Genomic DNA, 23,141 nt, shown 5'->3' on the forward strand with positions numbered 1-23,141 from the left:
ATCATAATATTTAGATGATCAATTATTTCTTGGCAACCTTTAACATGGACTCTGTCACGTGCATCAGAAATCTTGCAACAGGCTTTAAAATTTATATTTTCCCTGCTAATCCAAAAGCCTGAAACCGTTCATTTTAATCACAGATATTAACCAAATAATAATTAAAAAAAAAAAAGCTGCCAAGCTAAACAAAATAGGGAATCTATACAAAGTTTGTACAACAAACCAGCTCTCTAATTAATGGTAACAGAACAGTTTTCAAACCAGCATGCAGTCACCCATACAACGTTGCAAGTTTGAGTACAAAAAAGAAGGTGAATCAATTGCACGTTTACATTGATGTTCTTGAGAACAAAAGCTGACCTTGCTGATTTTCAGGGAAAAAGGTGTGAAAGGTAGACAAACCCCACCGAGCAGCAGGATGTTCCTGCTGGTGGTGTAGGGGCTTCTGCAATGCACTGGATAGCTCGATCTCTGCCGCACCCTACTCCCCACTACCGGCCAAAAACGAATGCTTAAGACTCTGATGAGAGTTTAAGAGGGCAACTTACTGAAAATGCAAACGTATGAATAAGTGAAAGCAGATACTGGCAACACAGGAATGACTAGGCTACATGAAGACAACGACTACATACAGAGTTCTGTGTTCATAAAACAAAGAGAACAACCAAAACGAGTATTTGAAGCGAATTAAATTGTAAAGCACAGTGTCTTCAGAGAACTTTGGTCCAGCCTTTTTGGTCCAGCTTCCTTCTTAGTATGAAAAAGACCTCTTTGGCATCCAGTCCCAATGTAATTCAAGATTTTCTTGGCACTGATGACGGTCAATGGGAAACATCCTTGGGCAACACGCTGGCAGCTTTCCTGTAGCAAGTTCCTATATAACTTCAGATTTAAACGTAAATTTTTAGCCAAACAGGAACTTTTCCTACTGCTTGCCTACAAGGCAGAATACGTAGTAAACCAATCAGATGCCTTTTGTATCTTCTGTTGCAACTCCGCATAGCTAGCTAGGTGCCAAATGGCTGGCGTGTTCTGCAGAAGGAGGAACACCCAGGATGTGTGCATCCTGGTCTAAGCTGTGTTACACAGTCTCTACGCAGCTTGTGAAAAGTGATTTGAATCCTCAGTGTCTTGGATTGATCTTTAAAATGGGCATAACCCCTATTTTATCTCACAGGAATAGTCTCAGACTTTAGCAACCCTCGCAGAACCTCACAGGGAGAAAAATATGTATATGAAAACTCTCAGAAATGCCAGAAATTCCTCTATGAACTAAGTGCACTGGCTGCCCCGGCAAAAAAGATCTCGTAATTATAGTAGCAGTGAGCAAAAGCAACAGACTTCCAAGCTGATGAGGTTCAAAAGCAATTCAGCGTTAAGCAGGGAGGGCAGGAATCCAGAGTGGAGCGACAGCTCCATCTAACACAACAGGAAACTGCGATTCCTTCTGTAAACAGCAGCGGTGAGGTGGGAGGAAACCCAACTTCTGCATAAACAACCAGGCCTGGAGCCCCAGGCCGGAGGAACGCAGCCCTGCGAGGAGGAACACGCTGTTCCCGGAGCAGCATTGCCATATTAATACAATGCTGAGCCTGGGCTCATCGGAGGAGATGACAAAGTAATCGCAAGTCAGCAGCCCTCCGACGAAGATGTACGGCTCTGGGCGGCTGTGCCAGCAGCGCTCCCCACGCTTGCAGTGCCCCACACGGGCACACCGGCCCCTCCGGGGGGTGAGGAGGGAAGGCAGGGCGCAGACAGATGCTCAGACACGAAAAAAATAAAGGTGAAGAGCAATTCAGGACAAGGGTAAAGAGTGCTGAGCTCGAAAACATCGTTAACAGTAGCCCTGCCTGAACTGGAAACATTAAGAAATTATAAGTCAGGTAGTTATGGAAAAGAGTCTGCCTGATTTCCTGCAGGCAGATGAAAAGAATATTTCAGTCAACAGGTTAAAGCAGACATGGTATTCTCTTCTCTGCAGAAGGCAGAAAATATAACAGATGAGTCAGGAATAATTTCTCCTCTCCTTTTTCCAGCCCTGCTCAGTTTATGTCCCTTCCAGCTCAGGTTGTCACCCTGCTCTACCTCCCAGCTCCACTCATCGCAGGCAGAGAACCAGCAAAACAACCTCAAAACGCCTATTAAGTAACAACGATGTGGTAATTCCTATATCTACATGTAACCGACAGCTGCCTGATCTTGAAAATTCCTCTTAACATTATAAAACCATTAAGGTCGCATTTTAAGTATGTGAGAAACTTTCACACTGCATCTTTAGAAGAAATCCCTGCTTAAGAGAGACTTAGTTCAACTTCCAGGAACCCTGCTATGAAGACACCAGGGAATAAAAACAAGTTCTTGTTTTCATGCTTTTACAAGCTTTTTTTCTCTAATGAGAAACCTAAAAAAAGTCTCTTAAGACACAAGCCTAAATAAAAGCCTCCTAAGATGCTGCTTCTCTGCAGCTGGAGAAGGCACAGATTTCACCACTTTGCTGTGGCAGGACTTACAGTGACACAGAGGTGATACACAAAAAGATCAAATCTATAGGAAAAACTTCAAAACCATAGTAAAATGTACACACCCCTCCTACTCCAGGGCTTCATAACTGTACAATACATAACCACAGCATAACTGTATCACAAAAGCCACAGTATCTACATACTAAACAAATCCCTCAGCCTCTGGCAGTATTTTCTACATCTGTCTTAGGAATCACTCCAAGATTATCCATATTTATTTTAACGTAGATATCAGAAATCAATGAGCATTTGGGAAATGAACCTGGAGTAATGCAGGCCGTACTTCTGCCATCCTGTTTTGAGAACTACAGAAAGGAGGTGGCACTGCCACTGGTGAGACAGCCACTGTCCCAGTGCATGTGTAGTTTCCCCTGAAAGGCTAAAAGAAGAACAGGTTTCTGTTTCACACTCTTAAATATGTATATTTTTATGATATTTAGAGTTCTAGTTATTATATTCACTCCTCCCCTATCCACCTTGACTATTTACATAGTGGTTTTTTTATCCACACGGGTATTCTGCTTTCTTTTATGGATCATCTGAATATTTTTCCTGTTTTAATTATAAGTGGTTTCTGCTCGCCCGCTTTCACGGTCTGAATACATAAGAACACAAGGGTTAGCCAAGCTTTACCTTCAGAGAGGTCTACGTACAGATCTCTGATACAGAATGGGCAGGGATGCCAAACGGTGCATACGCTGTCCTGGAAAAAGGAACGAATCATCTCTTTACCACCCCCAATGCTGAAGTATGAGACTCCTGGGGGGTTGTGTTTATTCTGAGGGTGGGATGATGGGAGGGGAAGAGTCATCTGGGTTTCTCTTCCTTACTGGCACTCAGCCCACCCACTTCTTTCCTCCTCCAAAATTACTTTCTACAGCTGCAGATTGACAGATTATCGATGCCGTTTGCGGAACGAAGCCAAAACTGCAGCCTGCAAGTTTAAGAAATAGAGTAATGGAAAAGAAAAGTCATGGAAAATGGAGAGGCAATGCGGGCAAGGGGCAGAAAAAGGAGCAGGGACTCACAAAAGCTCAGTTTGCTCGCGGCTCTGCTACTGGCTTACTGGCTGACCTTGAGCAAAGCTCTTTATCTTCCCCTGCCCTAGATTCACTATCTGTAAAATGGGTAATGACATCGGCCTCTGGAAAAATATTGTGAGCTTCTCCTAATGCTCTGCTGGATAAAGAATTTGAAATTTTAGACCACTGGATAGCTGCTATGCACGGTTCCTAGATTTAATATGCATTATTTTATCCATCAGTTTTTTGTCAATAGAAATACGTGCAAATCCAACTGCTACCAGAAACATCAAGCATTTTTATTTCCAACCACCATAGCTGTCTCATTGGTATTTCCAGTAACAAGCCTGCAAGACTGGATATAGGAACTGTTCACTGCATATCCCTCTCTCCCACCACACCAAAAAGAAGGCTTTACAAGAGCAGGGAAATGGAAAGACTGAGAAACCCTGACAGAATTTGACACGGGATAAAAAATGCCAGACAAGAACAAGGTTTGGTTAACTACTGACGCAGAAAATTTTGCTGGGGTGCCTATAGCATAGCTGCGCCACACCACGCGGCACAGCCCCACCAGTGGTGCCATTAACACGCCAGCCTGCAGAGCTAGTGTGCAGTAACAGCAGAGGCTAATGGATCTACTCACACGTTACGCACACGTACGTATTTTTTTCGCAGCATGCGTGTGCATACGCGCGCACACTGTTATCCCTCCGCAACAAGCTCCTGGCAGAGCACTCGCAGCGCACTGCACAACGCAGCTGGCTTCCAGCCTTATCAGTGCACCAGGCTATCTGATGTGAAACCAGAAATTCAAGAGCTACTCTGTCTGGCTGCCCAGTTCATCTCATCTCTGGTCACTAAAATATGGTACACAAGATCTACTCAATTCACTAAACTTTAAAATAAAATAACTAATCTACCTGTACCCTGTCCTACAAATTTAAGATACTATAAATCTCCTGTTACCTACAGGTCAACATCATCAGTTAGTAGAAGATCGATCCATTATTTTATAGCCCTTTGAAATAGAGGAGTCGAGATTTATTTTTAGTTATATTTTTCTCTTTGAGGCAGGCAAACCAATTCGGGAATCACAATAACCCGTATCCAGAAGGCAAAGTCTTGCTTTCCCCCCTCCCCCCCACCCCCACCCCCCCCCACCCCCACCCCCCCCCACCCCCCCCCATCCTGGACACAGCCTCTAAAATAACTCTAGATATTCACTTGGGCCTGGCTACAAATGCTGTGGGACTTTCTGCCAAGTCCAGCCAGGGATCCTGGAGGCCCCAGCAGTTTATGTGAGTGAGGAATGACTTTATTTACAACAAAAGTTAAGTTTCACAGTACCCCAGTTTCTATTTCTAACATTGCTTTCTTTCACTCCAAGCACACGTAAATTCACATTTGAAAAATATTTTCCAGCTTCTCCTATTTCTTGGACAGCAGAGTCTTTCCTTTAACTGCTCAGGATATGCTGCCTCCATCACATCCAAACTCTACTTAATAAGGCTCCTGCTGCTTACTCATGGCTTTAAGTATTCCTGTCCAGTCCACAGGTACCTTTAAATTTCAAAGCCCAGAAGATGAAAGGACTGAATCTTTCCTTGTTCCAAATCTGTATTTAGTGACTCGACTGTTTGAAGTCTAGAGACTACAGAATTACTGCCGGCTCCCCGGGAAGGAAATCTAGATGTGGAGAGGGGAAAAGGTGAGCTTCTTCAGACAAACCACTTCTTACAGTTCCCTTCTCTCAGAGCTGAATACTTGGCTTTGGAAAAGCTTTTTAATCCCACACTTGGGAATTGGTTCTCTTCTGGAAATATGTTGCTATTTATTTCCATTGCCTTCAGCTGCCTCTTCCCTCCCTCCCCTTCTCCTGCAAAAGGGACTGAGGAAAGTCAGAAGATAATGACTTTCAGACCACCCAAACACAGCAACTGAGAGAGATGAAGGCAGCTAAAAATCACTAACAGCACTGGAGCGCTCACTTGTGCGCCCAGTTCCGTAGCACCTGGTCCTCCCAGGTCATTTCTAATAGACTTGACACGTGCCAAGTAACCTGCAAAGGTCTCCCAGAATTTCTTCAGTGCACTATCGTGTGCCTGTTACTCTATCTTTCGGGAAACAGCTGAAAGCCTAGTTCATAACAACAATACCAACTTTCCTCTTGATAAATATCTGGCGTAGTTCCCAACCTTCCCAGATTTCTCTGCTGAGTCGCTCTTCCTGCCCCGATTATTCATTCCTGCAAGGCTCAGCACTGCCAGCCCGGCAGCCCTATCCCTGCTGCAGGCAAAGGAATTTGGGCAGGTCCACCTACTGCTCTTTCCTGTCTTCCCCTGCATGGATCTCCTTCTCACACTGGTTTTAAAGGACTCAGTTAATGACAAACGGTTTATCGACCGTGGAGGTCCTTCCCTTCTGCCAGATAATCACACAGTCACTTGGATGCAATTTCACCCGGTGCATTTCAAAATAGAAAGTCGGCTGCTTTGCGAGAAGCTGAGTTTGAGTGATGGAATTTTTTTTTCTTCCTCCTCATCCCTGGAACTATGAAATGATAACGTGATGAAAATAAATAGCAAAGTCTCTGTCTGTTACTGATATTCACCTTTCTAGAACTGAGAGTTACCCCTCAACTCACCTCTGCCTGGCCCCAAAGCATGCAGTAATGACCTGCTTAATCTAAACCAGAAGAGCTCACATCAGCCTCCAGATCTGCTGACCATCATGGTGTGAGCACACCTGTGACAGAGAAGCATGAACCGCCTGTGACAGATGCTACTGCGCTGAGGACTGCTGAGGTTACTGGGATACCACACTAGACACAGTAAGCCTCATTAAAAAAAATGACAACATAAAAATCTGGTTTAAAAAAAGAGGCAGAGGAAAGTAAGGAACTGAGAGCAACCATGAGGAACTTTCTTATTCTTTCTCTGGTTCAAGGTGAAAGGGCTAATCCAGGTTAGTTTGTATTTTACAGTGTGAAGACAGCACGGAGAGAAGGGCACCCTGTGTTCAAACGCCTGCCAGCATTTGCTGGGAGAAGCGAGGAGGGGAAGGAAGACTGGTTTAAACTGCGTGTTGAACATCCCGTGCCTCCTTCCCTTGGTCAACTGAGGGATTTAAGAGCACCTAAAACGTATTTGCAGAAGAAAAAGAAAACATCCTCCCAGCATGCTGAACCTCATCACACTGAATACCGAGGTCTGGTTGCACTGACCTTGCTCCCAGCTGTGGGATGGTCCTTCCACAGTCATACTTTCTGCTCAGAGGACCTTCACCTTCTTTCTTCACACCTTTGTATTTTCATCGGTACCAACCCACACCACGCTGCACCGGCACATGCTTCGCAGGTCTGATGCCCTCCACCACCATCTCTCTCACGTCTTTCATGGAAAGCAGAGATTTCTTTTGCAAAAGCTGCAGCCCAGCAGCCATGCCCAGGCTGGTGCAGAAACGACTTGCTGGTGCTGCCAGCGGTACCGGTATGAAACCAGGGCTGTATCACCCGCCAGAGGCAGCGGGAAGATCTGCCCAGGGCACACTGGAGAGGCTGCTCACCGCTGGTTACGCTGCCCGTGGCCATGTTGCAGGAGGGGAGAGCTGGAATCGCCCCAGGACAGGGACACAGCAGTGATGAAAGGGCTCCACCAGCCATCGCACAGCGTGTCACCCTGCTCATCCCCTGCCTCGCCCGACGCGCTTCAGCCCTGCTCCCATCCTGTGCATTCACCATACCAGTTTAACCAATGCACGTCCTGGCTAAAGGCCCCAGCTGGGCTTTCCCCTCTCCCCTCGCTGCTCCTGGGGTTTCTCCAGATAGAGCCTGTTTTGCCCTTTCTGCATGTCTGGCTCACAAAGCGAGCTGTGGGCTGATCCTGCACCCCAGAGCACATCACCAGGGTGCAGGAGACCTGCTCAGCACCTCAGTGCCACACGGCTACACCACCAGGGTGCAGGAGACCTGCTCAGCACCTCAGTGCCACACGGCTACACCCTGCTGCCACCTGTCCCCTGAGCAGTGTTTGGGGCCAAGGCCAGAGTAAGCTCCAAGGCTTACAAAACTTTTCCTGAGTTTTTGTTAGTTTGTTTTTTGTTTTTTTGTGGTTTTTTTTTTTTTAAAGACACACAATTCCCATTTTGCATAGGGAAACCTCCCCCTTACACACAGAGACCCAGAGCAACCTTCCCCTGCCTCTCCCGCACTCTCTTGTAAACATGTTTGTTATTTGCATAGATGCACCAAGAATCACTGAAGGACAAAAAAAGCTGCACCTGGAGTGGATTGCAGTAGATGAAAATTGAGGAAGACAGAAAGTTTTACTTTATTTTATACAATATACACAATATTTTACTTGACCAGCTACTAAAGTGATGTGAAACTTAAAAAGAACAACAAAAGAGTGCTTTCTGAATACTTTCTCTACATCCCCGTTCCCTTATTTCCCTGGGCCATTGCACTGTATTCACCACGTGATTTATTTATGTTACTATGAAAGCATAAAATATTTTACCGAAAATAACTCCGTCTCTTAAGTAGCAAATGCACTCCTGAAAATGAACTCAAAATTAAAAATTAAGAGCTTTAAGGAGCCAAATATTAGGCAATGGCTTTTCAAAACAGTGGTTCATCCTGCCTCCAGGGAATAGTGCTTTACAGCCTGCTCTCCATTTCTTTATATTTTCAGTTCTTCCCATATGAAAAAAAGCTTTGCTTGTAGCAATGTTTGCTCTGTTTTAGGGATAAACGTGTGCTACTGGTTGGCTTCTCTAGCACCTTCCTTTTGTCCCTAGAGATACAGAAAATGAGCATCGCTCCAACCAGAGGTGCAACAAGGCAAAATGATTGTCTGGATGTACACATGATGTAGCTACTACAGTGGAGTTTTCCTATACAAGGTCTATATGCAGCCTATGCATTTTCTGTACAGCCTACCGGAGGCATGTATTACTCGCCAGCTCAAACACAGCCTGAATTCTGCAAACGTTCAGCAGAAAAGACTGAGAAAACAATATCGGTTTCATTAATTGAGAATAAAAATCACAAGGCATTATATTATACTGGAGATCAGGAAACTGTAGCGTGAAAGCTTTAATTGTCTCCCAGTGTCAGTAAATGCCAGCAATGTTCCACAGAGCACAACGCAGCTTTGAAACCCAGGGGAAAACCAGTGGCACAAAAAATCAGTTGTATTGATACCAGAGTTGTGAGTTTGATCTGCAAAGCAGGACCGGTGTTTTGCCCAAGCCGAGCATACAGTCGCTATGCATCAGAATATTCTGCTGGAAGAATGATGGCTACATCTCCAAAAAAGATTTGTTTTTAAAGAAAGATGTGCAGAAATGGCACAAGCTACACCAAAAGAATCAGTCCTCAGCGAAACAGCGCTGACTTACTAAAAAGTGACTACCACTGCGGAAATACAGGCTTAATTCATGCCAGTTATTACGCATTCCCGTGCTGAACGGCTTGGAAGAAATATGCAGCCTCAGTTTCCGAGGTTTAAGGCAGGTTGTATGAGAGGAGGCACCTGGTAAGGATGATCCCCAGCTCATCCCGCCCCTGCAGGACCGAGCGCTGCACCGGGCGCTCAGCCCGCCCCCGTTTCATAACCCTGCAACGTGCCCGTACACGGCTCACAGACAATTAGCATCCGTCCATCCATCCGGGGGCTCAGCTTACATCCGACTCCGCTAAAATAACTAAGTAACAGTGATGCTGAAGGAAAAACACGGCTAGCTGCAGTGTTGCTTCTCGACGGCCACTCCCATCCTCCAAAAACCAAACAAACCACCAAAGGCTAAGGTCAGCTAAACGCCCCGTCTAGTTACGAGCACCCCCCTTCCCCAGCGACTCCGTTACTGGTAGATCAGAGCGGATCTGAAGGGGCCGAGGGCAGCGGCTCTGGCTGCGCGGGGGCTCCAGCACCGCGCCGGGCTCTGCCGAAGCCGCACGATCGGCCTCAGGAGTTTTGCAACCCGTTTGCCCCAATTTTGAGCCCGGCATCACTTCTCTAGGGGGCGGGAGGAGATTTTGGGAAGTTGGGATATCAGGTTCTTTCTCCCCCGACGCTCGGCGGACAAACACTGCATTCTTGCTCTAGTTTCTCACTGAACTGGAATACCAAACGTGAGCCAAGGCCAGCCCTTTCCTCTGCTCCGCGCCTCGGGGTGCCTGCCCGCTGCCGCCGGCGGGGGACGGGGTGCCTGCCGGCTGCCGAGCCCTCCGAGAGCCCCCCGCCCCTGACAGGGCTGCCCCGCTGCAGCAGCAGCGCCCGCGGTCCTCACCCGGGCGGAGCGGGCAGAGGCAACCGCCCCTGCTGCCCCCCGGAACCCTGCCGCCCCCTCCTCACCCTGCCCGCGGGGGGCTGCCCCCCGGAACCCTGCTGCCCCCCTGAACCCTGACGCCCCCTCCTCACCCTGCCCGCGGGGGGCTGCCCCCCTGAACCCTGCCGCCCCCTCCTCACCCTGCCCGCGGGGGGCTGCCCCCCTGAACCCTGCTGATCCCCTGAACCCTGCCGCCCCCTCCTCACCCTGCCCGCGGGGGGCCGCCCCCTCCTCACCCTGCCCGCAGGCTCCGCGCTGGATGGCGATGATGGGCGGCTGGCGGAGGCGCTCGGCGCGGCGGCTGGCGGCCCGCAGCTGGCAGGGGCTGGCGTAGGTGACGGCGTCGCTGCCGCAGACGGGCTCGCTGCTGGCGCACAGGCAGCGCCCGGCGGCCGCCCGCTTGCGCACGGTGCCCGAGGCGGGCAGGCCGCCGCCCGGCGGCACGACGCACTGGAGCCCCTCACCGCAGGGCGGCCCGCCGCCGCCGGGCCCGCCGCAGGGCTCGCCCTCCTCCGCCCCGCAGACGCGGCAGCAGCCGCAGGCGTCCGGCACGGGCCCGCCGGGGCAGGAGGCGGGCAGCGGCGGGCAGCGCGACCGCTCGCAGCGCTCGGGGCAGGCGGGCGGCGGCGGCGCGGCGGCGGCGGCGGGGAGCAGGGCGGCCAGCAGCAGGCTCCAGCCCCACAGCGGCATCGCGGCGGCGGGGCGAGGGCAGGCGCGGGGCGGTGAGCGCGGCCCGCCGGGCGGGCGGCTTTAAGCGGCTGCACGGAGGAGGGGGGGGGCGGGGAGGGCGCGGGGCGGGGCAGCGGCCGCAGCCCCCCCTCCTCCCCCGGGGCCGTAACACCCCCCTCCCCGCAGCACCCCCCTCCCCCGGGGCCGTAACGCCCCGTCGTTCGGGGTCGGGCACAGGCTCCGCTGCTGCCGCGACCTGCGGCACTCGGCGCTGGGTGTCGCGGCCGCGATGCGGCACCGAAAACCCGACGGGGGACGCGAGGGCTGACAACGTGCTGCTGCCAGCGCGGGGGGGTGTGGGTGCTGAGCACCCTCCCCCCGGGGGGATTACGGGAAGGGCGGTCTGAAGCCAACGTCGGTAACGTGCTGGGCAGATAAGAGGGGGGGGGGGGGGGGGGCAGGGCCGCCAGCGGGTCCCCGAGGAGCAAGGGGAGAAGCGATCCCTGCAAGCTCGCCCCCATCTCCCGCCCTTGCCCCCGAGGGCCTCAGGGCGAGGTGGATACTTGCAATTAGCAGAAGGTTAAGTCAACCGAAAGAAGAAAGAAAGAAAAAAAACCTACCCAAACCCCAACCTCTTCCACCACCGCAGGAGCAAGCTGATCCAATTTATCTGGCAGCTGTGCGACTGCCGGACCCACGGACCCGTATGGCCTCTGCGCCACGGCCAGGGTGGTGTGAAGGGCAGTTTAAATCACACCCAAGCACCTTCCGATGGAAAAGACAATTTCCAAAGCTAGTAGGGAAAGGTATAATGAGAACTCATAGCTGGAAATTGAGCACAGCCAATATTTAATTACCAGCCGATTAAACTTTTGAACAGACTACCAACCCGTAATTATTTAAGTGTATCTATCAGACATGGGATAACCAAGGACCTAATGAACTTGACAGCATTTTGTCTTGCCTAATGGTTTGTAAACTGTTAGGCAAGCTGCAACTGAGAAATCGAGGATGCCAGCAACCACATTAATACAGAGAATACAAAGTCTTTTCTCCTACAAAAAGTGGAATAGGCTTTAACAATATGCCATCTGAGCAGGTGGAAGCAGCATCCCAAGTGCTGGAATTCAAACCTGATATGTTCCCTGGAACATCATAAAAATCTTATCAAACCATGACCACAGAACCACAGATGGGCAAAACTTACTGAACTGCTTGATTAGTAGCTGCAGATGGAAAATCACACAGACTCCAGCGTTCCCAATAAAAGCTCCAGTATGAACCCCTTAGATCTGTTGTTTTCCAGTAACTCCTATGCTGTGCAGGAAGAGAGGTTTCAGGAGAACTACTTGATTTCAGAAGTGACCAAAGTAGTAATCTGGAACAATTCACAGCAAAATGTCCTTAGTATTAAAATCATTATGGTGTTAAAAAGACTAGGAAAAAGTTTGAAAATGTTTACAAGTTTAAAAACATTTAAATATATGCATATATATATACACACATTTATATATATAAAGAATAAGGATAGAGATCATGGTAAAGTGTTATCAAATTATTGTTTATCCATTACTTATTAAAAGTAGCCGATAAGCTTCAGGGTGTGTTTTGGGGTTTGGTTTGGTTTTTTCCCTTTACTCTTAAATAAAGACAAGTCTTTAAGATGAGCAGTTTTAAGTAAATAAACAAAACAACCCCCCCCCCCAAAACCCCAAACCAACAAAAATATACAAGTTCAGAAAAGAACTTGCAAGCTCCAATTTGGAAGCAGGAGCAAAATATTCAGAGACCAGTGAATTACCGTGGGGTTCAGTCGGGCCACCCAGAAGGGCTATCTGCTTTTCTGTCACGTTGCCTTGATCAGAGAACTTAGGGTCTGAAGCCACTGGAGCCTCATCTCTGTAGGTAGGAAAAAACACACATGCGGTGGGAAAGTTCCTCGTTCAGTCTTTCCTCTCTCCATGGGTGTTGCCTAGCTTGGTGTCCTTTGATATCAGTCGTTCCAGGGAGCAAAGGCAAGGCATGAACGGAGGCTCAAAATCCATGAACAAAAGCCCTGTTGACAGAAACCCACTTGTTACAATTCCCACAAGTTACAATACCTGTTATAAGCCCACCATTATAATTCAGTCAGTGCCGTCATTCAAAGCCCAAGTAAGGTGAATGAATCCTTGCCTCAAAAAAGGAGTAATTAATGAAAATTTAGTGTTTGCTTAACTCTTGAGCTTATAAAGTTTGCAAATCTTAAGCTAAATATTTAACTACTTCAAGAACCGCTGCAAGTTTAATGTTCTCGCACAAAAAAAACCTTTGAAACATCGGTTGTGCATATTTATCTTTTCCATGATGTGTGATTCTTTTTTTGTACAATTAAGCCAGCACTATCAGCCTCAAGCTCTTTTACAGACTACTGAGAACGTATAATACACCAGCTAGTATTTTTTCTTCAATAAATCGCACAGAAATGGGATGTACATTTGCTGATAGTCAAACCCTGCAAAGGAAATAAAACACATCCCAAGGTCTCATGTGAAGACCATGAATTAGCAGTTCACTTCCAAATAAGTGGACTAGTATTGAGACCTTCTCCTGTTATGTTTTTTGTTTCTTAAACCTGGAAAGAACAGGAATTTTCTATTGAGTATTAAAAATAATGTTCTACTATATGAATTTGTTAGGTTGCACACAGTTGCACACAACTGAAAACAAACATCTCGCTTTCCAGAATAACTGCGATAAGTCTTTGGGAGTGATTTAATAGCTTTGTTTACTGAAAAATGTATTTGTTAATCTGTGCAGAAGTGCTTTACACCTGAAAGGCATCATAAACCCAGGAATTATTGTTTCTCCCCCATCATAACGTTTTTCACACGGGACAGCCACCCAAGCCAGCAGACGTTTATCCTCAGGGAGGCCAAAAATGTGGTCTGAAAAATACTTACACGTCAGAGACTTACTAGCAAAATATTCATCTCCTCCTCAAACGAACTCGATGATAGCAGGCTCCATCCAGAGATCACATGCTAGAAATTCTTCTAAAGATAGGAAAGTTTGGATGCCACTGTGGGGATTCCAGAATTTGCGGACATTCAGCCTCAGCCCTGCTGGCGGGAGGGGTTGGGACAGAGGAGATGGGCCTCCCCTGCAGTCTGACAGCACGCTCTATATTACACCTGAGTTTTCAAGTGAGTTTTCCCAGATGCCCATGAAGATGTCGCAGCGTTACCCAAGATGTATCATTTACCGCCTTTGGAATCGCCACTTTGGAAAGAGCTGCTTCCAGGGCAAAGGCGGGAGCGAGAGAAGCCAGCAGCGCTTGCTGCAGGGTTCTTGCATTACTACTGCATGTGGAAAGGGTGGGAAGCAAGGAGCAAGTAAAGGATGAAAAAAAAAAAAAAAAATGGTTGGCAGGAGAGAAAGGTGTTAACAGGACAGTCTGGGGCTACAAGTATCCTGGCCAGAAAGGAGGACGGGGAAAGTTTGAGATGGCCAGAACACCTGTATTCTGAACCAACTTAAACAGCTTGGACTTTACAGAAAGCTCTAGGTTTATTATGACTGTGTTTATCATTTTGTTTCATTCATTAATTGCTTTCTCCCACATTTTCTGTAGGAAAAAAAATTTGTCCTGCATACTTTGAGCCAGGATGTAACATCCCTACCCCATTCCCCATTCCCCAAAAACCTAGGACTTCTCTACTTTGTAGGGCTTCTCTATTTTGTTAAACAAAGATTTACTTAAAGAAAAAATATCCAACAAACCCCAACAACTTTTAAAAAAAACATACGCTGGAATCATAGCTACATACAGGAAAAAAATGCTGATAATTTGAAAGAGAATCAAAGCCAGGGAATTTAAAACTACTTTTTTCTTCCAGATGTGAATTCAGCCCCACTGCTTGACAAGCATAGCTGCTGGCATAATTTACAAAATAAACGATCAGGGTGTCTTTTGTAAAGCCTCAGGAGAAAAGAGGCCACCTACCCCAAGAAACAATTGCTAATCTGAACAAATTAAGTATGTATTGGTGTACACCTGTTTTTTCCTTGATGTCAGAGGGCAATCCTACAACCAGGAGTACAAGTATTACACTACAGGCAGGGTCTGTAAAACAAGCGTTGGAATTTCCCAGTTAAACTCGCAGAAAACAAACGCGCTGCTATGCAAACATGCAGCTGACACTCACCTACTGGGAACAGAGTTACTGAGGTGTTGTGATGCTCTCAGTTATCATTAGGAAAATGGGGGCAATAGGAATGCAGTGTGACAGAGTGGTTTAAATTCTTCCGAGATGTGTTCACTGTGCATATTGATATGCAAAATCACAGTGCCAACAGTAATTTTAAATGCAAATCCCTAATTACAGTGTCAAAGGTACCACTTTGAAGAGCTATGTTCAAGTACACCATTCCATAGTACCTTTACAAATGACTATTAGTTTCTTTTTCTCAGAGAGGCTGCACAGAAAAACTGAAGTGAAAACCCAAGGCAGACATGTGGACGCGATGCAGTTACAGAGGACTCATGCTTAACTTTTATAGAGTTGCCTTCATTACTTCAGTGGAAGATCTCAGAAGTACTTTAGCAACTTACCGGCTTGGAGCATCAAATAGTTACATGGGTTGTGCTGCAACATTAAGACATTAAATAAAACTGATAAAAGGTACAACTACATATAGTACAGAGGGCTTTTTTTTTTTTTAATTATTTTAACCATTAGACTAAAAGTGCCCTGTCTTAATTTCCCCTCCTTTCATTTCTTCCCTCTCTCCCACCTCAAATTAACATGGAGTCTTCATAAGAACAGTGATATTTGTCCCACATCTTCAGGGTGCACCTTTTTGGTGTGCTCCTTAATTTCTCCATCCATTTAAAATATAAACTTCTTACAAAGCCTAAACGATCTGCCTTTGAATATCAACATTTTCTACTAATACAGACATTTTTAGGATAGGAGATACTCTATGATGCCATATGCACTTTTAACTCATTTCTGTATAGTGTTTTGACTTCTGAATATGTAATTGCAAAGCCTCGGAGTCAAAAAGTAAAGTTATTAAAGTAGCAGCTCAGTTACTAAAGAATGAAGGCGCAAACTGGTTAGGTCCCCTCCTTCAACCTGCAGCTGTGATTAACTCTGGTCTACCTCCAAACAGTGTCTTTTGTCGCATTACTTTGCCTACCAGGTGCAGCAGAGATGCTTCCCTTCCAGTCCCGTGGCTGCCGAGACTGTACTCAGATGAGGTATTTTAAAGGCCCCTCTGACCAGCAGCATTGCTGTAGACAGCCAGTTTCCCAGGTACCTTCCTGAAATTTTAAACTGCAGTAATTGACAGTCAACTAGCCCAGCTCAAGACCTCTTAGTACAGAAAGTTACTGCTTTATGGTGCTAGATATATGCATGTCATTCAAGCAATAATTGTTTTGAGCCTGCACATTTTATACAAACACCTAAGATACATATGTGTGGTTGTTTTTTTTTAAAAAAAAAAAAGGCTACTCTTAGGGGACTGAATTACCACCTAGCTCTGAGCAATGTTTCTTCTTGTGTTGGCTTATCACAGTTCTTTTAACATCGATATATTTCATTACTGTTGCAGCTTGGGTTTTGCTACTTTGGAGAATCTGCTGTTTCATACTACAGAGTGCCAGTTCTTCAATTTCTTCTGTTTCAACTATTTTTTACTATCCTCCGATTGCCTGTAATTGCTTTCCACAGTCAGCAGTATCACAAGAAACCTCACACTTTCATTATTCACTGGGCAAGTTAACAAATTATTCGCTCTTTTCCTGTAGCATCATAGCTTCCTTGAGAGTAAAGCTGTATTGTAAGCAAAAGCAACCGGGAGAAAGGGATGTTTTCTCTTCAACCCATTTGCTGTCATTGCTATTCAAAGCTTACAAGGAGCAAGAGGTTTTTTTTAAAAAACAAACCAAAACACACAACCAACTTCCGAGTACTCCAGTGACTTGACTTAAATGGAGTTTCAAGATGGATTTCTTAAGACTCAAATATACTTAAAAAGTAAATGCCTGAATTGGAGTAGTTTTTAGAGTGTGACCTCTAGATGGTGCTGACAGCCCATCATCCCATGAGGTTAAAGGATATGCCAGCTCATAAGCTGCATGTCAGACCATTACCCCTTTGGCAGTTACCTGCAGGCACATGGATTGCAGATTTAGCTGTTACCATTCCTGCAAACTTCTTATTGTAACACAGTGGGTTTACATCTATAACCATGAAGAAAAAAAAATCAGTTCCTTCTTCAGTAAGGGGCAACAGCAAGGACACAAACGGAAACACACAAGACAGCACGTAGTAAGGATAGCCAAGTCATTTCAGTGACCACAGTTCAGGTCGCAACAGGCTGTGAAAGATAACTAAGATTTTTTACAAAAATAAGAGGATAAAAAAGTTGAAAGCTAAACAACAGATGCACGCGATAAGACAGGTGAACTAGAAATCGTATTGTCGGCTCCTTTAAAGGAGTTTGAGTTGTAACCAGTAATTTCATTTCATTCTGGCAGTTCTTGCTAGGAAGAATAAGCTCTATAGCTGATCATGGGTCAGTATCTAACATGGTGTACTAAGGACCTTACCGAAGCATAACTCCATACTGCTGCAGTCAAGCCGCTTTTGGAACTTCGTGATGCTACGACAAAGCTGAAAACGCCTACTGTGAACTGAGATGGGCTACCAGAGGTACAGTTACATACACGTTTCATGCCAACTCTGGTAGTGACGTAACTGGTTAAAATGGAAGCTTCAAGGCGCTCAGTGCAGCGACTCCTCTAGAAATCATATGTTAGAGTAAAATGTATCAAAATGTGTGTGCCGTTGCCCCCAACTAGTGTAACTGCAGATGTGTACATACCTGAAACAATTAAGTCACAGAAGATGTCACAGTCAAACTGGAATTTGGGTAACTGTATACAGCCTAGATAAAATCTTTTATTCAATTACCATTCTTTATCTGAAGCTAGCATGCTGTTGAGACAAGACCTATGAAGTGTGGCACTTAAAAGGGAAAAACAGACTTGAGAAATGCAGTCACCCAAGTATGACTGGGTCAGACTGTCTACTGCACAGACAGCGAGGTGCTTCCAGATGTCATATACATGCTGTTATTTCAGAAAAGCATTTTTGATTTTGCAATTGCTTAATGCAATGACAAACCCAAAAAACCTCGCATGTTACGTTTTGTTCTCCTGGGATTCTTTTTTTCCCCTCTTTCAGATGGTGCCTGACTGTTTCCAAATGGTTAACTTGACACTGCTACGTATCATTTCTTCCCTTCCATGGATGGAAAAGAAACCTGATCAATTCCCTTTGCGTAACATGTAAAAATTCCACAAAAAAAACTTGGAACAGCGAAAGAAAAACAGCTCATTCTGTTCAATTTCTTTAACTACACAGCCTGACCAGATTTGAAGAATTAAAAAGATGTTCTAGCTAGATAAAAGAATCTGAGCTCTTACATGCTAAAAAGGAACATATTGTTCTGAAAAAATATTTAATACAGTGCAAGGAAACTCAGTCAGATGTTACTTTAAGTTATCCAAACTGATTTATTGACAATTTAAATGTGACATATTTACAGCACTGTTTCTAAAATAATTTAACATTTTTCATAGATTTATAAAAGTACTGATAAATAGGAGACCCTGACAATTACCAACCACAAATATTTCCCTATGCTACTGAACTACAACAGTAGTTCTTTACTTTTTTCTTTTTTCTCCTCCCCCCCCCCCCCCCCCCTCCTTTTTACAAGTCCCATAATGGAGCTGCTTTACCTCCACCCAATGTGTAAAATTGCCAATACCAAAATATAATAAAATGAACATGCAGTGTGAAAGCTGTACCAGAGCAAGTGATTTCAGATGTTAGACTACAGTAAAAATATTTCAATGCAAAGTGTCTTCCACACAGAATGTACTTGTGAAAAAATAAGCCTTTAAAGAGCTATTGTTTTATCTTTATAGAAGTTAAAACCTACAATACTAGTACAGACATTTACAGTAACTTTCAACTCTGTGCTAGTTTTCACATATATCTAAAGAGTCAAACAAAACCAGTAATTTACAAACACCACTGCCTTAAGACTGTGGTTAGTTAGCTTATGGATAAAAAACATGAAGGTGCTGATACAATTTAAGGTTTTGAAATTGTATTTCACTCTTACATGACACCAATCATTCTATCCTTGGATCAACAAATTATTGCGGTAAAGCCATCCGTATCTCTCAAGCAGGAAGTCAGTTTGGAAGTTGGAGAGAAGATGGACTTGTACGATATGTATCTTAGGTTCTAGCAGACGAAAGTATCACGAAGCTGGACAATCTGAATCACAATAAGCAGCAGCACGAGATATTTGTGGGGGTTTGATTAAAGCAAGTATTTCTCAAAAATTATGAAAATTACACAATCTAATCCAATACTTGAAATGTAAAGGTTCTTTTCATTTGCATCACTGAAGCCCCATAACAGTGTACACAAACAACAAATACTCTTTTTTTAAAAAACACACACATATTGCACAGCTAGTGGGTGTGCTACCAGAAAACTGGTATCCCTAGCATAAGTTTTCTATTTTACATAGCTGTTTCAAACTATGCTAATTCAGAGCAACTCCAAGCCAACGGTCAAAACCATTAAGAATGGTTTGTGTACACAACTAACCCAGAAGTGTTTCAACAATGTGAGAAAAAACACAGGCACTTAAGATTATTAGTGCACCAAAAAGTTACAGGCCACAACTGCATGACTATGAACAGTTCAGTACCAATAATGACAAAATGAGGAGGTTTTCCACTAATTCATACAGAAACAAGAACTGTTCACAAAGCACTGGTAAGGAAACCATTCTCAAAACAGTAATTAAACAATACATTTGGAGATCTAAGAAAAATAATTGCTGCAAAGCCTAATGTAACACAATAAAAACTCTACACTCAGTTCAAAAGATCTAAAGTGTCCAAATTCAGAAGCCAAATTTCTCTTCTCCCCCCTCCAAAACACCATTACATGCAGTCCATTAAAATCCAAATGTGCAAAAAGTTATAACCCACCTTTATGAGTGCATCAAAAATAGGCTGACTATTCAAAGGACTATTTTAGTGGAAATTTTACAGCACCATAATTAGAATTCCAAGGGAGTTCAGAATTCATGTTCTGCTAACAAATCGGTTGACACTGTTGATCCTAAAGAACAGAAGAAACATTTTGTGCATTTCCTGGTATCTGAAAGTCATGGAGAGAAACAGTTCTCAGCTATGCCTAAAATCTTACTGTAGTTCAAAATGAAATTAAATAATCACATTTGTAAATAATCGCATCTGTTGGCATTAAGTTCTCTGCAATATAGCATTAGTTGTAAATTTAGTAGTAAATTTGCCAGCTTAGGAATGAAAAGTTGCTGGTACCTTGCTTACTTGCAGAAGTACTTCTTTGTTTTTGTCTTTTTTTTTTGTGGGGGTTTTTTTTCTTTTAAATTGTGCAGTTTGGCCCTTCCCAAGTAAGTGATTTACTATCAGGCTTTGAGAAAATGCCTAAGGCCTATTTCTGACCCTCAGCTGAAAGGCAATATACAAAGACATTATATATACACATGTGTGCACAGAAACACACACATACATATATATATAAAAAAAAAAATCAGTGTTCCGGTTTTTTGTTCTCATTTCCTATAATTTTCTTTGGTTAGAAGTCCAAGCAAGGAAATTAGAGGACCGAACAAATGGATCATTCTCCAAACACTTCCATTGCTACACATCACTAACTGGAAGGCTTGCATCATCCAGATCCACAAGACCAGGATCCTGTTCCTGAGTGCCATTTTTACTTTGGGGTTCTGAGAGGCCCCATTCAGTCACTTTGGAAGCTGATTCTCTTGGAGCGACAACCTGGATCTTGTAGCTCCCTGGCTTGGCCTTGGTAAAAGATTCGTGAAATCCTCGCTTCTCCAAGGCAGGGTATTTGGTGTGAGGGTTTGGGACCAGAGGGCTGCCGTGAGCGGCTGTGGAATGTGAGGTGGCTGGGGCTGGGATGGCAGAACGGACAGCATGGTTGGGTTCGGAAGAAGACTCTGTATGCTCCTGGAAAAGAAGAGCATGTGTGAGATGAAGTCATTGACATCTTGTTGGAAAGATTTCATGTTTCAGATTTCACTCTCCAGAAAAAAAAAATCAAGACAGAAAATACACAAAGTGAAGCATCAGCCACAGCAGCAGAAGGCAGGTGTTTTCTCAAGGCGGTATATTATTAAATGTGAGCTTACAGCAGTATGTGACAGCAACATCAGTTTCTTTATTTGAAGAAACGGAATTTCACAAATCAAGCTCAGCAGCTCTTTAGACTTTATAATATAGTCCAGAAAATTGAGGCTTCTCGTTTTACTAATAAGTAACCCTTTGAAGATACACACTTTAAAGGCCATTGAAAGTGACATCTTTCCAAGAGAAATGTATTCGAACATGTTCACATACATTAGGATTTAGGCTATGAGTACCTGAAGTAATGCACATTTTACTGTTCCCTCTTCTTAGACTACTAATCTCTCCTATTTGTTATGGGGATCAAACAAAAAATAGTAACTATTCTATGCTATCAAGTCTCTGTAACAGTTTCCAAAGTTAATGGACCCAGAACAGAAGCTGATCTTCAAGCTGCTCCTTTAAATTGACAAGCTTTTTTTTGTGTTTATTATTAACTGCCATTCTTCTGACCTTTACATAACTATCAGACCGATACAGTGAAAATAATCTTCCAGTATTTACTTTCGGATAGAAATAAGTTCCCTAACTACCTAGGAATGATTTAGATGTCTAAAGCATAAGCACAGAGTGCCATTTTAGATGTCCTAGGGTATTCTGCTTAACCTACAGCTATAGCTCCAGAATAAAAAATTGCTCAGGCTCTGGACTGTTGCTCTCAGTTCTGTAAGGATGTCTCAAATACCTAGGGATACCTGTAACAGCGCTGGATACAGTGTTAAATGGTATGGTCAAAATGACGTGCGATGATGCAGTGACTACTGCACTCTGCATGCATTAGGAGCTGCAGCTGCTGCCACTTCTGCCATCACCAGGGTTAGTGCATGGACTACAGGAATCTGCAAACCCGTGCGTGTACACAAATCAAGTCACTTTTCAAGCACGTTTGTTAGCCAAAAAACCATCACAGATGTGTGTCCAAGATGCAAATATAGAACCTCAATGAAAAACTTTTCACGGCAGTTTTCCAAGTTTCTTTTAGAATGCTATGACATGACTTCATAAATGCATATCATAATGGATTCTGCCAAGCACTACTCTATTTTTTACCAATTAATATTATTGTGTGAAGGAGCTGTGCAACTTTTTCGGAATTCAGTTTTGCATTCATTTTCAGTGAATTATTTCACCTTATTTACAGTGGCTTATTTCATACTTGACTTGATACTCCACTTTAAGAAAAACATCTGCTTTAGGAGAACATATGATTCAGTGATTTATCTACTGTTCTTCTCATTAAGAATTTTAGTTCAACAAATAGGACAGAAGCAAGGGATATTAGAACAAGATCTTTTTGCTAAATTGAACTGAAGGATGCTCAGGTTTTACTACCCACACTGGCTGTAATTTCACAGTTAAGAGACTATGCTGCTGTATTACTCCTAAGGTGTACTGCTTTGAACAGTGTACTGATTATACATTATAATGCTTCTACATTTGAACTAATAATTTCATGCAGAGACTTACAAGCCATGCAAATCAGGCTACAATATTATCCTTCCAATTACTAGAGTTACAACGTGCATTTTTTCGTGTGCACGCATCTGTATTAGTTTGTGGGTAGCTTAAATTTCATTTTGCTTTTGCGCAGTTTCAAAAAAATGTAAAGTAAATGGAAATATGAACTCTCATGCAAATTAGTTTTAATACTTTCCTATTTAAATTACATCACAGAACTTACATTTAAATATATACTATGCTTTGAAGTATAAATACATGTTTTTGCCAATTTCCAATTATTTTAAAAGTAAGAAAAAATAGTGAAAACCTGTAAGTGAATGACATAATTTATGAGTTAGTTTTCAGTAATAGTAATGACAACAGGTAGCATTATTTTTAGGGTTTTATAGTGCAAATTAGTCTTTAGTCCTAGCCCTCTGTTAAGAAGGCAAGTTTACATGAGAGCCCACATACGTGCTGCATTCACCAGTTCTTGATGTATACCTCTGTATACAAGGATTCGACAGCCTTCTGGCCTGCCGCATCTGGAACACAGTGCAAAGCTAAGATTAGAGTAACCTATACTTGGGGAAAGAAGAGAAGAGAGGGAAAAAGAAAGAAGTGATGCAGACACTAATAGCTAGATTGCTCCATTAGCCCCACACACACAAAAAAAAGCATATCTGTATATTTTCATTCCCCCCAAAAGAAACAAAATTTATGACAGAAGTTCTATTTAAAAGCATGAAGCAGCTCCCAGCTGCAAAAAATAATTGAGAACTTAGATTGAGTTAATAGAAATACAGTATCAATGCAAACGTGTAGTCAAAAGCCAGATTTACATCATTTCGGATTATGGGGGTAATGATATATTCA

The 23,141-nt window shown here is 44.1% G+C and overlaps 2 protein-coding genes across 11 annotated transcripts in view; both read right to left on the reverse strand.

Annotated features, from left to right (window-relative positions):
• The window catches only part of HTRA1 (HtrA serine peptidase 1), a 33,790-nt gene extending 23,188 nt beyond the window's left edge, over positions 1 to 10,602 (reverse strand). Inside the window, exon 1 of the mRNA XM_037399911.1 lies at positions 10,117 to 10,602. Within this exon, the coding sequence (XP_037255808.1) occupies positions 10,117 to 10,570 (454 nt within the window). The 5' untranslated portion in view covers positions 10,571 to 10,602. The remainder of the gene's footprint in view (positions 1 to 10,116) is intronic.
• A 7,497-nt stretch (positions 10,603 to 18,099) lies between these two features.
• Positions 18,100 to 23,141, reverse strand: part of PLEKHA1 (pleckstrin homology domain containing A1) — a 38,580-nt gene continuing 33,538 nt past the window's right edge. For 2 of the 10 annotated variants that reach the window (XM_037399778.1, XM_037399779.1), the window contains exons 12-13: positions 22,770 to 22,844; positions 18,100 to 20,648 (exon numbers count right to left, since the gene is read on the reverse strand). In XM_037399778.1, the coding sequence (XP_037255675.1) occupies positions 20,319 to 20,648; positions 22,770 to 22,844 (405 nt within the window). In that variant the 3' untranslated portion in view covers positions 18,100 to 20,318. Of the gene's footprint in view, positions 20,649 to 22,739; positions 22,845 to 23,141 lie in introns of all 10 variants that reach the window. The other 8 variants (XM_037399780.1, XM_037399784.1, XM_037399781.1 and 5 more) reach the window with 6 other exon arrangements.

Source organism: Falco rusticolus, chromosome 9 (genome assembly GCF_015220075.1).
Source record: "Falco rusticolus isolate bFalRus1 chromosome 9, bFalRus1.pri, whole genome shotgun sequence".
Taxonomy (NCBI): domain Eukaryota; kingdom Metazoa; phylum Chordata; class Aves; order Falconiformes; family Falconidae; genus Falco; species Falco rusticolus.